The sequence below is a fragment of the Apis laboriosa genome, unplaced genomic scaffold (assembly GCF_014066325.1).
Source record: "Apis laboriosa isolate Shangri-la unplaced genomic scaffold, ASM1406632v1 scaffold11_cov152, whole genome shotgun sequence".
Lineage (NCBI taxonomy): Eukaryota > Metazoa > Arthropoda > Insecta > Hymenoptera > Apidae > Apis > Apis laboriosa.
In genome coordinates this window covers 3,216,993-3,233,385 of record NW_025221020.1, presented here as the reverse complement: position 1 = coordinate 3,233,385, position 16,393 = coordinate 3,216,993, and the positions used below count along the sequence as shown (strand labels likewise).

General features: G+C 46.2%; 1 protein-coding gene across 1 annotated transcript in view; it reads left to right on the top strand.

Annotated features, from left to right (window-relative positions):
* The window catches only part of LOC122719985 (tyrosine-protein phosphatase 99A-like), a 330,852-nt gene that overhangs the window by 115,255 nt on the left and 199,204 nt on the right, over nucleotides 1-16,393 (top strand). Inside the window, exon 2 of the mRNA XM_043946354.1 lies at nucleotides 1,299-1,592. Within this exon, the coding sequence (XP_043802289.1) occupies nucleotides 1,299-1,592 (294 nt within the window). The remainder of the gene's footprint in view (nucleotides 1-1,298; nucleotides 1,593-16,393) is intronic.

Below are 16,393 nucleotides of genomic sequence, written 5' to 3'. Positions count from 1 at the left end.
GCGCGGTTTTGGCGCGCGGAGGAAGAATTTTAACGGCTAATTCGTTTCTCTTCCCCTTGTAATAACGATGGCCCGCGAAACTTCAGAAATATGAAAACCGCCGCTCGAATTCCGTTAATTGCCGGCTTCTTGTTGGAATTCGAACCCTTGGGTTAGATAGGTGGAGGGGGAGGGAAGGAGGTTCGAGGAAACCGCGAACAGAAATAATAGACCAACAACGGAGTCGTAATTACTACTCTTAATTGGGGTATAGATATACACAGGCTTTAAGGTAACCGGTGTTTAGCCGGATGGTTATCCGGAATCGGGAATCCGGGCAAGAAGTAACTCTGCGAGGAGGTTAATGGTTGCATAGTTTCCCCTTATCGGTGGTTAGCTCGTCCATCGATGCAATTCGACGATCAAATTGTTCAGAATTTTCCTCCTTCCTGGTATGGACGAAAAGTGGGCGAGACGAATTAAATGGTGGAAAAGTCGAGTGTTACCGTCCGACCCTGTTCAAACAAGGCCGCCTCGTAAATTCAAATCACAGCCGAGAGGCTCCCTTTGAGCCGGCCGACTCAACGTTCCGAATCAACGTCGGTTGGGGGATTATCCGAAAACAAGGAACGGTTGAACTCTAATTGGACTCTTTGCCAGGGGGTTTGACTCGAAATTGCTCCGCGACGCGAGAGACACCGAGCGTGGAAGAGCGTTTAACGCCCGGTCCCGCTTCGAGAAATTGCAGTCGTTGCCATTTGATCCGTCTCGTTGCATTTAATCTGCGCGAATGTCGCCGGTTACGCGGTGCCCTAACCGGAAGAGAAGAGGAGGAGGGTGGAATGAAATTGTTCGGAAGAGAAAATATCGAGGAGTTTTGATTCCGAGTTTTAAAGTCGAGGTGAATCGCGAATATCGATCCGTCGTCGAACCGTCCAAGTCGATCGCGAAACGCTGAAACTCGATCGAACGGAGGGTACAGTTGTGTTCGAATAGCTTCGTCTCGCTCCTCTGTCGAGGTTTCTACAAATTCGTCAACCACATCCGGTTGATCGAACTCGCGACACGATCGAACTGTGTCGACTCGAACTCGGGTTAGTTTTTCTGCCCGAGTGAAAAAAATTCGGTTGACCGCTGCGAAAAGGCAAGTTGCATTGGGAACGGCGTTGGCCGCGATCGTATATAGAATCGTGGCGAATCGTTTCATCCGGCAAAATGGTCCTGACCGTGCAGATCCTGTCCACCGGATGGTTTTTTATTCGGGCGATAACGGCCACGACGTGACGGATGTAACGACGGACCAACGTCTCTGTTTCCAGATTCCATGGTGGGGGAGATGGTCGTCGAGGCTGGGAAGAACGTGACGCTGAATTGTCCCGGTGTGACGGAGAACTCTCTCATACTGATGCTCGAATGGCGGGTTAACAGTATGCAGTTGCTCGAGTACAGCAGCAACACCACGATAGTGTGGAACCATCAGAACAGGGTTTCGTTGTCGTTGAAGAACTACTCGCTCCAGTTTCATCCGGTCACCGCGCAGGACACCGGCGAGTACACTTGCTTGGTGAACAGTCGCAGCATGCCGGAAGCTGTCATCAGTCTCATAGTTCACGGTGAGTTCCCTCTTCTTTTTATTGCGTTTTTTAAAATTGACTCGATTTTCATTCGAACGCGACGTTGAAGAGATGCTTTCATCTCGTAAAAAAAAAAAAAAAGAAAAAAAAATGTCGAATAGAATTGGCCTGAAAGGTAAATCGAACTGATATAAAATGCTATCGAAGCGCAGAGTGGGGAGGGATTAAATCGAAACGATATATTCATTCGTATAACACGAGCTCTCTTTTTCTCGTTGAAAAAAAATGAAGTCCATACGGATTGAAATGAACCGAGAATCGGGCAAATGTGCGCATCGTAAAAATAATCACGGAAAATCCCGGCAAGTCCCTCTATTTAGCCCCGTCAGGATCGTCCCCTCTCTTTTCTCTCTCTCTCTCTCTCTCTCTGTCTCTCGGCAAGTAAATTAAAAATTAACCCGGTCTCGCGTCCCTCGTCACTTGGCGCATCGCCAACGAGCCAAGCGGGTCGCTACATTTGCGTTTTAACCTTGATGTACCATAATTCCTTCCTCGTTCTGTTTAACGCTGTTCGAATATCGTTCGCGAAAAAATCAAGAGGCGAGGCGCTGTGATGCGTCGCGCGATGATCGATGATCTGCGCCTTTCGTTATGCAAGTGGGACGCGGCCGGGTCATGCGCCGAATTTCACCGATCTTATTATTTTAAAGGGTCCTCCGAGAAAGAGTGGCGGTCTCGTAACTAACGAAGGCAATTTTCGAGTGTTACCGCCGTGTGCCGCGCCGCTCACCCCTGCGGTAACCGAGCTCCCGGCAACTTCAAATCCCGCACCCTTCCTCCCACGATATTGGATAAACTTGCGAGCCAGCGGGAGGGAGGAGGGGGTTAAATTTCCGGCGTAATGTCAAAGCAATTTACATGGTCGTTCGATATAATCCGGCAAACTCCCGGCCGAAAGACCATCGAAATTGTACACCGGCCGTTATCGAAACGTTTTTCGATCTTTTCGTTCGTCGTTACGATCGAGTTACCGCGCGTTCGAGAAGCCCGCCCGTCGATAAATCGTCCCTCCCTCTCGAAGAAAGGAACGGCGACGCTTGTTCGGCGGAGGACCAAGTCAGCGTTTCCAACTTTGGAATGCGCTTCCTCTGTTTCCCCCCTTGTTAAAAATGAAGGAAACTTTTCTTCTGGATCGCTTTTAGCGCGAGCAGTAGGACTTGTGCGCGCAGAAGGAGTCCCGCGGCTGTTGGGAATTCGCTACGAGTTGCTCGACGAGTGTCTCGCTTCGAATCCCGATGGAAACTAAAAATTCCTAGCAGTTAGAAGAATTATCTCGAAACGTTTCCCTCCCCCCGAAACACCCGTTTTTCCGTCTCCTCTCGTGTCTCTCGCGTGGGAGGAAAATTAATCGATCCTTTTCCCACAACTGGCGCGCAATGGGTGTTCTTTTCTCTCGTTCGTTCCTCGCCTCGAGTGTCTGGTAATTTGTGTTTATTGAACCGGTTCCCCTTGAAAGTTGGCCGAGTTTGTACACAGTTCGCATAACGGTCGAAACAAAAGAGCGAGAGGAGGGGAAATGGATCGAGTGGAGGAGAGGAGAAGGGAAGAGAGAGAGAGAGAGAGAGAGAGGGTTGACGTCGCAGCTTCCCAACGCTTTATTTCAGGCCCGAGTTTCTTTACTCGTCGCGAAGTGTTTGCACCAAGTATTTACGGCTGATTTGAATTCGTCACGTGTTACCTACCGCGTCAAAAGCTAACTTTTCCGGTCGTCCCATAGGCGCCGGAATCATGGGAGTTCTCGTTAAAACTTCGCCCCGCATAACTTGGCTCCAAGTTTTGCACGCGCGCGCGCATCTGCCCCGAAAGACAGAGAAAAACGAGAGGAAGGTGGGAGAAAAAGGGAAAACGAGACCCCTATCGCGTTATGTCTCGATCATTTGCATTCAATGCACGAACCGCGACTCCATTTGAATAAGAAGTTTCCCGTGGTTGAAACGAACTGCTTCGAAAAAAAAATAAATTCAATATTTTTCTCCCGTAGATTCTTTCTCCCAGGGGAGATGCTTCGATGACCTTCTTCTTCTTTTTTTTTTTTTTTTTTTTTTTTTTTTTTGTGATTTGCTTGAGCATGAAACGAGATAAATTTAAATCTCTGTACGCTTTAAATCGCGACAACGGACCATTCGAATTTATACAAAGTCGGATTTGGAATTTTCATACGTAAGAAACGTGAGCGGAAACAAAATATTTTCGAAACTCATTCAGAATGTGGAGGAAACCGTATCATTTTTCAATCGGTTGCCGAGAATAATACAGAATTCAAAATATTCAGTAGTATTTATGATACTACTGAATTCGAATGGGTTTGCAACTCGATTATCTGCATTTTTTTCCTTGGAAATGCGTATCACATCTCTCCAGGGAATATCACTTGTCTGAAATTGGATCAGTGAGACGAGGTGCGAGAGAAAATTGAGCAAGAGGAACGTTTAGAGACAGCGATTAAAACGATTAAAAAAGAATTACTCTTTTCTTTACACGACGACATATTTCAAGAAAGTCGTATCGAGAAATCCACGAGAAAAGCATTTTAAAAGTTGCAACGATCTCTCGTTTATTAACCATTAGTCGCTATCTTCGTAATTATAACGATCCAAAGTTTTCTTGAATTTTAATAGCGTTCAACGGAGTTTTAACTTGCGTCGAAAGATACGTCTATTAAAATATAAAAGTATTGCTTAATATCGAAGACTATCTAAATTGATTTAAAAGTTATCCCTCATTCCCGGTGAATTGGATCGAGTTCGATCGAACCGCGTAAAAGTTACGCGAGCGAAGAGGAGCGCAGGATCGTATCGAAAGACGGAAAAGGGACCCCTCTTTTTGTTAACCCCCGTGTGTTAATCGCCGTGGCCGTGGAAAATTCAGTAATATTCGACAGGTAAACGCGGGGACGATAGGTGAGGAACGTACTCTCCCCCCTCCCTTTCCACCGGTTCACTCCGGTTCCCGATTTCAAATACCTGCGCTCGGCACTCGCCTTTTATATCGTATATTCCGCACGGCGCGTGATACCGGCGCGGAATTCCGGACACGTAGCGTTTCAACGGTAACCAATATCCGCGTTATATCAACCATTAAAATGAATATTTCTCGAGTCCATGCCGAGTGTGGATTCCTCGACGGCTCGTTTCCCGCCGGAAAACTACCTCATCCCCCATGATTTCTTCCCCAAGCAAACTTGCGCGCTTCCAAGCTTCGCGTGTATTTCACCATCGCCATCATCATCGATGAATCGAACTTTCTTCCTCTATCTTTTATCGCTCGACGCGAATTTCGAGAAGACATCGTGAAATTAGGCGCTACTGGGACGAGGAGACGATCGATAACCCGGTTCCATTATAATCGCAGACATGGATTTTCGCTTTTGGAATCCCGCTAGAAATTAATTCTACTTTTAGAGCCTTTGTTCCACGCGACGGATTTTTCTTTTCTCCTTTCTTTACTCTCTCTCCCCCTCCCTCCCTTTTCCTCCCCCTTGGTTAGGAAGATAGATGGAACTTTTTATAGGTTTTTTCCGTTTCAAACTTTTATGAAACGTAGATACGTACGTAGGGAGGGGGGAGAGAAGAAGCGGCAAGTGGTATAAGCGAAGTGGTTCAGTGTCCTTGACGGTCTTTGGCGGTGGCCGATTATTTGGGCCGCTCGAAAAGTCGAGCCCCTTTAAGACCGGGGCGTAAAAGGTTCCGCGGAACGGAACGGTTTCCTGTGATTTCTCAACCAGATTTTTCTGCTGGAAGTTAAATCAAATTTCGCCAAAGCGAGTCTGCGCCAGGCACACAAGCGATATCTCCAACCTTTGAAAAATTCTTCGCGTCATACGTTCCTCCGTGACATCGATGTCCCCGTTTCTACCCTCGTCTCCGAAAGAGCCTTATATCCTTTTTCCTTCCCCCTTCTTTTCCATGTATTCTGTCATTTCGGGGATTACACACGCGATCGAAAAAAAAGGATCAAACATTTCGCCATTTTGCACGACCCGCTTTTCAAATTTATATTGTTTCGTGCGAGTCGTAACTTAAAACGTTCCCTTTCAACCGAACGACGGTTTACATTTTTACGAGCGTCTCGCGAATTCGAAAATGATTCCCTCGGAGAAAGAAAAGGCGTTTTGCCCGAACGCGCAACCATCCGGTATTTTCAGCTTCAAACCGTCGAATTTCACGGGAAAAAAGAACTCGTTTTGTAAAAATCTCGTTTTGTAACGCGATAACGACAGGTTACTACTTCGTTCATTCACGTCTAATTTCCATCTCAATCGAGACACCTCGGTCAAAAAAACTTGTGCAATTTCTCGACCATTCATTCGTCGCGAAATTTTCGATTTCGTAACGAATAACGAAACTTTTTCAAAATTTAATCGTCGCGTATCCTCGTTATCGTCGTCGATTTTGGGGGAAGGGGAGAAGGAAAAAAGAAAAAAAAAAAATTAAAAACGTATTGTTCTCGAACGAATAATTCATAACTTTTCGATTATTAACCGAGCGTATTCATTCAAACTTTTCGATACAATCCCATGTAACTATTACATGCAATTGCAACAATGAAAGCTGCGGAAAGAATGATCGAAAACATCAACACGATTATAACTTGGGAACAAGATAAACCTGAAGCCGAGTTTACATTCCCGAAATGATAGCCAACGCTTGTTGTTTGGACTTCAGCTGACTGCTCTCGTTGAAATTGCAAACGCCGCTGTTTGTGACGTCGTGGGAAAGCACGAGGTGCTCGTCGACTTTCAAGGTTCGTTTCACGCAAAAATTAACCGAGAGACAGCCGACGCAGGGAACACGTGGAGGATCGACCGAGAGAGAGAGAGAGAGAGAGAGAGAGAGAGTAAACGACGAGAGAAGAAAGTGGTATAAAGACGAAGGGAAACGTGTGGGGCGGGGGAGGGGGAAGGGATCTGATAACGATCGCCGCTTTTGTTACTCCATCTCGCACGAGCTGTACCTTTGTTTTCCCCGTTTCTCCCCATTTTATTTCTCTGAATAGGGGCGCTCAACGTCCTCCCTTCGCCTCTCTTTCTCTATCGACGCGCGAAGATAACTACGTTTTCCAGGGAAATGGTTCGAATTCGGTCCCTGGAACGCGCGAACGCCGAAGAAAGGAGCCCGATCGAAGGGGGTGTGGGGACCGGTTTCTAGGCCGGTCTCGTTAATCTTCAAAGGGCCACGCCGACTCTGGGCCATTTATTCGAAATCGAATAAATGTTTTCGCCTTTTGTCGATGCTCGTGGGACCCGCGGAAGGGGCGGGAAGCCTCCGACTCTTCGAGGTCGAAACTTCATCTTATTTGTTCCGCGCTCTCTGTCGTTTCGCGTTTTGCAAGAAGGGAACGAGAAAAACTCTCGTTTTCGATTACATGGTTCGATTCATGGGTTAAAAACATCGACGCATCGATGAACAGTGTTCGAAATCAAGAAGTGATACAATTTTGGAAGATGAGATAAGAATTTGGAATTATCCGTAAAGGAGAACAAGTTTCGATCTGGTCGTTGAAATATCGAACGCAATGTCGAAACTTGAAATTTCGATCGATCGAATTGTTGGACGAAGAGTTGCTCAACAGGCAGCTTAAGAGATTAGAACGTAATTTAAAAGAATGATGTTTCGATTCGAGGGAATGAATTTCAGCGGGTCGTTGCGCGTAAACAACGAGAAAACTAAAAAGGAAGGCGTAGCTCGCGTTTTCCCTTACTTATCCGCGTTTACGAGGTCGCATGTGCGCGACCCGAATCGATGCACTTTGTCTCTGCGTTTACGACTCGGAACAGCGACGACGCGCGACAATAAGAGAAAAAGGATGCGCGAACACGGGGGCATTGTGTGCAGTAGCGGCACGCGGTTTCAAATTCGACCTCTCTCTTTTTTACCTCGCCTCGCGAGTCGAGTTTTTGTTTCCTTTCGCCACTATTCTCGCTTTTCCTCGCCTCTCCGCTTTTTTTCTCAAAGCCCGGCCGCGTCGAGTATTCGATTAAATCAAATGGACCGTCGCGTCGATAACGAAAAAAAAAAAAAAAAATAACAGAAAAGATTCCTGGCTACCATCTTACGGAATTTTGCCGCGAATTTTAATCGATCGATCGATCGATTATCAAAAGTATAATCGATATATGGATAGCTTCGAAACAAATCTATTCTCTCTTCCCTCTCGTTTCCGATCAATTCATGTATTCGTTAAATAAATCGCGATACCGTTTTACTCGCGTTATTTTGACGCGGTAATGCGGGAGAGGCGTCTCGTTTCGAGGGAAAGAGAGAGAGAGAGAAAAAGGGCGAGATACTGGTGGAAATCCATTCTTCTCAGACGCACAAAGCAGACGGGAATTATCGTGGTTTACTGCATCGGAATCCGGTGTTCACCGAGCCGGGCCATGAATAAACGGCAGTCGTTTAACAGCGCTGCAGTTTTTTCAACTCGTGGCGAAATCGTTTCATTCATATGCATGACAGACTACGGCCAGCGTATGGGGTAGAAAGAGAGAGAAAGAGAAAGGGAGAAATAATAGAGGGACAGAGGGAGGCGGGCCGTGGCGAGGAATAAAGAGAGGGAGAGAGAAGAAATAGCGCGAAATCTCAGTGATGCCTAACGAGCCACGATTATTCCTCCGGATAACGACCGACACCTTCCCCTCCTCCCAGACGCGCCGAATCTTCGTACGACGCCTACGATATATTTTGTTTTTGCGCCGATTCGTATTATTTTGAACGCGTTGCTTTCCATTCGAATGTAATCGAGTGTCCTAGCGATTAATACGACGATCAATAGAACGACAATTCATTAAGAATCGTTCCCTTACGCCTGTCACGATCGCGAAACGCTATATATATATATATATATACTTGGACGTAGGAAGTATCTATAAGAAGTGTGCTTGAACAGGAAGTTCGAAACAAGAAGAACACTTGTAACAAGAAGTACCGTCTTGCAGACCCGGTGCCGGGAAGTCGGCCGATAGGAAAACGGTGCAAGTCGAGATTTCGAAGCTGGCGTTGGCTACGTTAAAGGGCTATGTTCCACTTCTTTTTTTTTTTTACAATGCCAGAAGCGTAAATAACTCCAAGTGTTTTTTTTTTCTTCTTTTATCTTATCGCGCGCCCTCCGCTCACGTTAAGAGATAACGGTAGGTCGCGCGATACATAATTAGAGCGAATGGAAGAAAAGAAGAAAAGAGAGGAAAAACAACGTAGAAGGGATATCTCGCGTCACAGAGGTTTCACAACGGGAGAGGTATCTTACTGTAAATGGAGGAATAAAGCGGCGAAAACGATCCTCCGCGTCAGTTGCAAAGAGTAAGTGGAACAGTTGCTCGAGGAAGGTGGAAAGCGGTTGAGAAAGGCACCGATGGAAGGAAGATGGCATGACGAGCAAGAGAGATTGCGTCCCTCCACGACGGGGCAAATAAAATGTCTCTTTGTATCTTGCCAGAAAAGCCGTTCCATCGTTCCCTCCCCATCGCCAACCCATTCCTACCCTCTTCTCCTTTTTTTCTCCCTTTCCTCCTCCTCCTCCTCCTTCGCGTCGTCGTCGTCGTCTCTTTGTAGTCTCGCGACTCAACCCGAATCGAACTTGACACGATTTCCAGCCGCGGAAATTGCACCGCGAGCCACTCGTAATCAAAGCTTCCGACACCGACGATCGAGTTAATGAACGTGCACGTCGCCGCGCGCAACCGGTTCAACGTCGGATATATCGTCGACTTTATTCACTGTCGCGCGGCCGCAAAATTATTTCACTCCGATTCACGCAGCCAGCCTCGTATTGCGTGGTTTCACGAACGTGGTTTTACGAACGTGATCGAGAAGCTTTCAACATCACCTTATCTCTTATCGAATCTCGTGGAATTTTCATTCGATCTGAAAATTTAATCGAATCTTGAATCTCACAGAAGGAAATTAATCTGCGATTTTCAATCTCGACTCCTCTTTGTCGTCCTTGAGAATAGGATTACGAGCGAGCAACTGAATTACGAAGTGTGGAGTAACGAGTTTGAATTTTTACGCGTCTTTTATTTTTCTTTATATATATATGTATGCATATATCTCTCGATGAAGGAATCGAATAAATAAAGCGTATTGGCGGAAGTGGGTCATAGTCGACGGATGACTCGAGCGACGAGTTCGAAACGGATAGAGTCAAAAGGGAGCGATCGTTCCGTCGGGGAAAATAAAATTTCTCTTTCTCGAGATTACTACACTACTTGTCTTCCCGGCGTTATTGTCAGCTCGAAGAAACGTCTCCTCCCCTTCGCCTTCCCTCCTCTCCCCTTTATTCCTTCCTTTCTTTCGTTCATCCTTTGATACCAACGAATCGCGCAACTATTCGCGACCCAAATAACTAAAACATCGCCGACTCTCTCTCTCTCTCTCTCCTCGCCTCCTCCACTTTAGACTTAACCTCTGAATGGCGTTTTTCCATTCGCCACTTCCATCTCGCTCCGAGTGGACAACAATGGGTCGCAATTGCTGTCTCGCTGTTCGAATTTCTCGTACATTGCGACACAAATTGGAAATTCGAGAAAAAATATTCCCCCTTTTTTTTTCGAAATTGAACATCGATCGATCAACCGAGATACGAAAGACGATGATCGACGCACTTTAACTTTGAGAATCTTCGAGTCTCTCTCGCGAATATTCGGTTAAAAATCAGAGCTTTCGAGGAATCGATACTACCTCATCCAACATGGCGAACACGATGGAAGGAAAAAGCATGAAGAGAGAGAGAGAGAGAGAGAGAGAGAGAGAGAGAGAGAGAGAGAGAGTCGGTTCGCAAATCGGTACAGGTGCTCGCAATTGCTACAAATCTTCCAGCCGCAGGTTTGCGGCTATCGAATTTCGAACCGTGCGAGAATTTCATCCTCTACAGGGTGTAAACATCAGCCAGAACTATTTGTAAATTTCTCGCCGCCGATCCGATATCCTATACCGGTGAGGGAAATGGTAGATACGTCTCACCTCGAGGGTTGAGAAAGAAACCTTCCCCTCAGGGGAAAATGGACAAACTTGCGGACGATCTTCTAGAATGACACTTGATTAGCCAATTTGATCGACCGTGGATGGAGATGTTTGCTCGGTTTGCTCGTTTCTTGGACGCATTCGAGCATTCTGTCAACCTGTGAAAGGGCTCACGCTTCGAAAATACGTGGAGGTAAATGTGTGAGAACGCCTCCTCGAATCGAGGTCGGGTCCCTGGCGACCAATTGAATTCAACCCTGAAAAGGATGTTACCTTCCTCGCGACGACATATGCCAGGATATCTAACACCGTTGTGAAACCGTTTCCACGTTTCATATTTTTGACGACACTTTATCGGGAAAAAATTGTTATTTTCATCGCTGGTAATAACTCCTGTTTTACGCAATCGTATACACAAACTATTTTCTTCCTGTCGTTTTTCGTACGAAACGATCGGGAAAAACAAACTTCTTCTCTCACGACTCGAGAAAAAAAGTATGTTCACGCGAACATACGTATACATACGTTTCAAAATTTGAAACGCGAACAGCAAGATCGAAGGAAAATTCGATCGATGGAAGGGAGAGAACGGAATCACGGATGGGAACAGGAGTCGAAACTTCAACTCGAGCGAAACGGGCGGCAATCTCATTTTGACCGTATAACTGTCGTCCGCAATCTCCGTACCGAAATAAAGTTCAGGTTCACCGAAAATGAAGCTGCTCGCTCGCTTTCGCCCTACTTATCGAGTTGATATATATATATATACCGAATATGAACAACCACGCACGCTTTCCCTTTTCTCGCTCGCGTTCCTCCCTTCAGAAATAATCGCGTTGCTCCTTTCGCCACGCTTTTCCTTTCCCTTCCATTCCGTTTTCCGCTCCGTTCACTCACTTCGTTGTTCGGGAGAGGGATTGAAACGTCAAATTTGGAGGCGACACGCGAACAACCCCTGCCTCGAAGGGGCGGTTTAATATCCGAGCTACGTCACGCGACTCGCCACTTTGGAACCTGGTTCTTTTTGGAACTTGGCCAAAAACTTGTTTCCACGATTTTCACGTTATTAGGTATTGCGTCCCATCCTTGGTTTACCAAAAATGGTAAGAGACGGATGGTATGGAAATTCCGCGCGGCGGAATCCCGGCTGTTACCGTCGCACGGAACTTACATTCCGCTTATCCCCGACCTCTCGCGGAGATTGAAGTTAGCCAGAGTTCACCAGCCAATCCCGGAACTACACTTACGGAAGCCTGTGATCACCTTCCTCCTCCTCCTCCTCCTCCGATCGATGCCGCGATTAGTGAAATCACTTTGCGAATAAATCATCGCCAACCGAACCGGAAACTTTCCAACGTTCCCAACTTTCATTAATCCTCCGGCTAATTGTCCGGGTATTCCATTTCTTCCCGTTTTATTTATTTATCTTTTTCTTTTTCTTTTTATTTCAATCGAAAAACGTAAGAAAATCATAAGTTTGTTCTTTGGATTAACATCAGGTGAGCGGTGAAACGATGTAAATTTCTAAAAGAAAAAAAAAGGAAAAGAAATATTTCTTCAGCATACCTTCGAGACAAGCGATTGGCTAGCACGCGATTGTCGAAAGTGTGTGGTGTTCGAGTATCGTTCGTGATCTCGAATTAGCATACCGTTCGTTACTCGGACGAGGAGGAGGAGGAGGAAAATCGGGGAGCAATCTAGAAAGCGGCGGTAACAAGGAGCGAATTTTCTTTTCTTTCTTTCCTCCTTTTTTTTAAGCGTCTCGTGACGCTTGGCCGTTACCTTTGTCGCGTTCTGCCTTCTTTCTATCGGCAGACAAAATTGTTTTTTCCTGGAAAACCAATTACTCAAAACCCGTACTCGAATCCATTGCGTATGCACGCCCTACCCTGCGTTATCTTTCTCCTCCGCCGAGGATCAGAAAGCTTCTGACGTTTCACGTTCGACGGGGGAACCGAGAAATTTATGCAATTATCCGATATGGGTTCATATCGGATGGGAAGGAAACGCGTGCACGTGTGCACGAAAGCGAAGAAAAAGCGAGAGAAAGAACGAAGAGAGAATTATTCGGTCGGTTCGGCGCAACGACAATACAGTTTCGTTCGACACCGCGACGACACGAAATTAAAACTGCTGCGAGCAGAAGAGCTCTCGGGGCGAGGGGTGAACGGGCAAATCGGAGAGGAGGAGTATCGAGTGGGAAGAACCGATACATGCAAATGAACGGAAGCGACGCGAAGAAAGAGGTGTACGGTCGAACAGGGGTGGATTAATGGGGTGGCCAGGGTGCAAAGTAAGAAATAAACGAAACACGGAAGTTGACTCTCTCTCTCTCTCTCTCCCTCTCTCCTCCGATTATTTGCGTGTTGGCAGCGACACACGTGTACGTGCAAGAAACGTGTGTGCGAAAGATCGATCCTGCAACGTGTGTGGAAATCGTTGCTGCGGATCTCCCCCGTCCCTTTTCGCCATCCTTGCCCTTTTAATCGAGGCATTAACCAGACGGCGCCAATTCGTTCCAATCGATCGGCAATTAACCAGCGTCCCAGAAACGGAAATGTCGCCTTGTACGTCGGAAACGATCCGTACGTCGAACGCGCGGATCAAACGTGACGCGAACAAACTGGTCGCGGATCGTTCAACATCGTCGACTCCTTTCGAATTGGGAAACTAAACTCCCTCCCCTGACTCGAGTTATTACCCGTTTGATCGACGTTCACCTGTTACTCCCTCCTCGCGCAAAATCCCACCCCCGGAGCGAAGCGTAATAAGTCATCGGTCGCGCCACCACTTCGGGCTAATCTCTAAACTTCGCTTCGTAATTTATAACGGACACGTTTATAACGGGTCCCGCTACCTGGCTGGATTCATTATTTTCTCAACTATGCCCATTACGCGCCCACCAGCGCCAACCGATTTACCTTCGATTCGATCCGGCCAAGACCGGATTCAGCCCGATAAATCGGCTCGGACGAAATTCCCACATTTTCGCCCAATTCTCATATTCCACGCGTAAAGCAATTTTACGCGCTATTAATTATCGGATCAAAGTTTGTCCCTCTCCCTTTGAACGTAGAAATCAAGCTCGATTCGCACCACCGAGCGACCCACTTTTCGCTTCGATATTTTTGTTCGACGATTTCCGATCGAGGGAGAAAAAGAAAGAAAAAGAAGAAGGAAGGGGAAAAAACGAACGAAACGGAGACGGTGATTTTACGGTATATTTTGATTGGCCGGTCTGAAACAAAGCGATTCAGGTATTAAGGGAAAATGGCGTAGTATCAGGAGGCGGATCGTTGAAAGTAAAGCGCGATTAGTGAAGTAATCGTCTTAGCGGAACGGAACGGAACGGAATGGAATGGGGGTGAGAGGTGAGCCGGAGCGGTGGATATTCGTGGCCGGTAGACCGTGGCTCGATTCCGCGAGACAAACTACGACGACTCACGTTCCCGGCCCGGTGAATAAAAGGAGCGATTTAACATGTGAGCACAGGGCATGCTACGATATATAAACGCGGCCTCCGGACCGGAAAGTGGTCCGGTTACTAAGATAATGAATCGCCAGCTGAAAAATGGCGACTTTCCTCAAATAAGCCGCTAAACCGCACACTCCTTCACTCGGCCCCTCGTTAAATTTTCGGCATTATACCGTAATGCTTCCGCTCTGTCTTTCAACGGGCATGCAACGTTCGAAATGCCGCCTCTCTCCTCCTTTCCCCTCCCGGCCCGTGCCGCAGAATGAAACGAAACGTTGGTTACTTCCGAGGGCTCCGATTACCAATTTTCTCTCATATCGAGTTTTAAAGCCGGTAGTTCGGATTTGTTTTGCGTTCTCGATTGGATAAATTTAAAAATCGTTTTCGACGGATATTTTTTTTCTTTTTTTTCGAATCTACGAAAATTTTCCTTCGAAAAACATATGGTGGAACGAACGATCTTGATAGTCGAGATACGAAGTAAAATATGAGGTCGAATCACGAGTAAAAAGTATCGATACATTACGATATGATTTAAGGATAAAAATGCAAATTATATATGTGAAAATGACGTAGTTGGCAAATTTCGAGTTCATTCATCTCCTCTGTGGATTCATGCATAAAACTTTGCATAAAACTTTGGATATCGTATTTTTAAAGATTTCATTCCTCCTCGACGGGCCGAGTACAGCTTCTGTTGCTGAATTTTACGATCATCTCAACGCTCGACGCTTCCCTAGGCATAATTTTATTCACGCGTCGTTTGACTCTCGATAAACCTACGTTTTGCAAACGTGACGAGTCGACGTATCGACCTCCCCCTTCGAGCAGAAAACCACCGTGTCGTTAAAAGTTGGGAAAGCAAAAAGGAAAAAAAGGAAAAAAAAACCTCGAGTCGTTTTTCCTCGGAAAAGTCATTAGGAGATAGCCGTGAGACGTTGATGACGTAACGACGGAGGCAACGAATTCGTTTTCGTTGTTTCCCGCAAACCGTGCAACGAGCGAACCATTTTAAACGTAGCGTTTATTCATGCAGCGAAAGTGGTTCACCAGCTGTGTAACTCCGTAAATTTTGCGAGAGGAGAGAATTCCTTTTCTCGGTTTCCCCGGCGATCCATTATTTACGCGCTCTTTCCCACTTCGCGACTAGACATCCGACTCCAACTGCTTCTGCCACTCCTGATGCTAAACATTTATGAATCGAGTAGAATCGCGTGAACACTGCGCGAATCACCGTCGCGAACATCGTTCCATCGCGTTTCCCGAGGAAAAACTTCCATACGTTTCGTCGAATTCCTACAAAGTGAATTCCTCCAATTTGTTACCTCGAAACGCGAGCGACTAAATTTCGACAAAATTTCAAGATCTTCTTCTTCTTCTTCTTCTTCTTCTTTTTCAAGACTAAACTTTTCATACGTTTCTCGTGGGTTTTTTCTTTCTTTTTTTTTTTTTTTTTTTTAATATTCGAGGACAGAAATAATATCACCGAGATCCTTCTAAATGTCAAGAAAGAGTAAATCTCGTCGGCTCGTTTGCATTTAGTTTGCGAGACCAAACAATCGTGAAACTTTTCCACCAGCTCTTTAATTGGATATCCTTATTTCTCGTTTTTCTTATACCTCCGAGTGACTTCGTTCTCGGATGGTACCGAGATTTAACTTACGCGACGAGACAAAAGTTAACCTCGATCAAGATTCCCTCCTCAAATTCGTTCTCGAATTCTCGATGGAAATTTTCGATGGAAGCGTTAGAAACAAAGAGGGGAAAGGGACAGGGAGAATGAGAAACGGAAGATGCGATCTCTGAAAATTTCGATGCAAATTCGCGTGGAATTCCCGCGTCCCTGTACTGGGATCCATTTGCAACCAATGTAACTTTACGGGTCCCCATCGAACCAGGGAATCGGTTGAATTGGTCGATAACTCGAGTACCCGGATAGTTTCCCCATTTCTCTTCTATTTTCAAAGGGCTTATGCATTGGCTTTGCATTATCTAAACGTCTCTTATTTAAAATACCTAAAACCTAGAACGAGACCCGATTCGTTAAACTGTATCAAATCGCGACGGAATATCGAAACGTCGCAATTATCGTTCCCCCCGGCTCTCTTTCGCGATTCGTCGGAATAGAAGAAATAATAGACAGAGAGACAGAGAGAGAGGGAAAAGGCGTGAACTTTTAAACGGTACAATGCGTCATTCGTGAAATCGCCGGAAGAGTTTTTGCATCGTTCTCGCAATTACCGCCTCGGTTTCACCGGAACAACGATTAGTCTGCATTAAGCGGCCCATATTACGGTCGAGACTCATGCAACGTCTGCGCTCCCTTCGTAAAACGAGCTCCCCCGCGC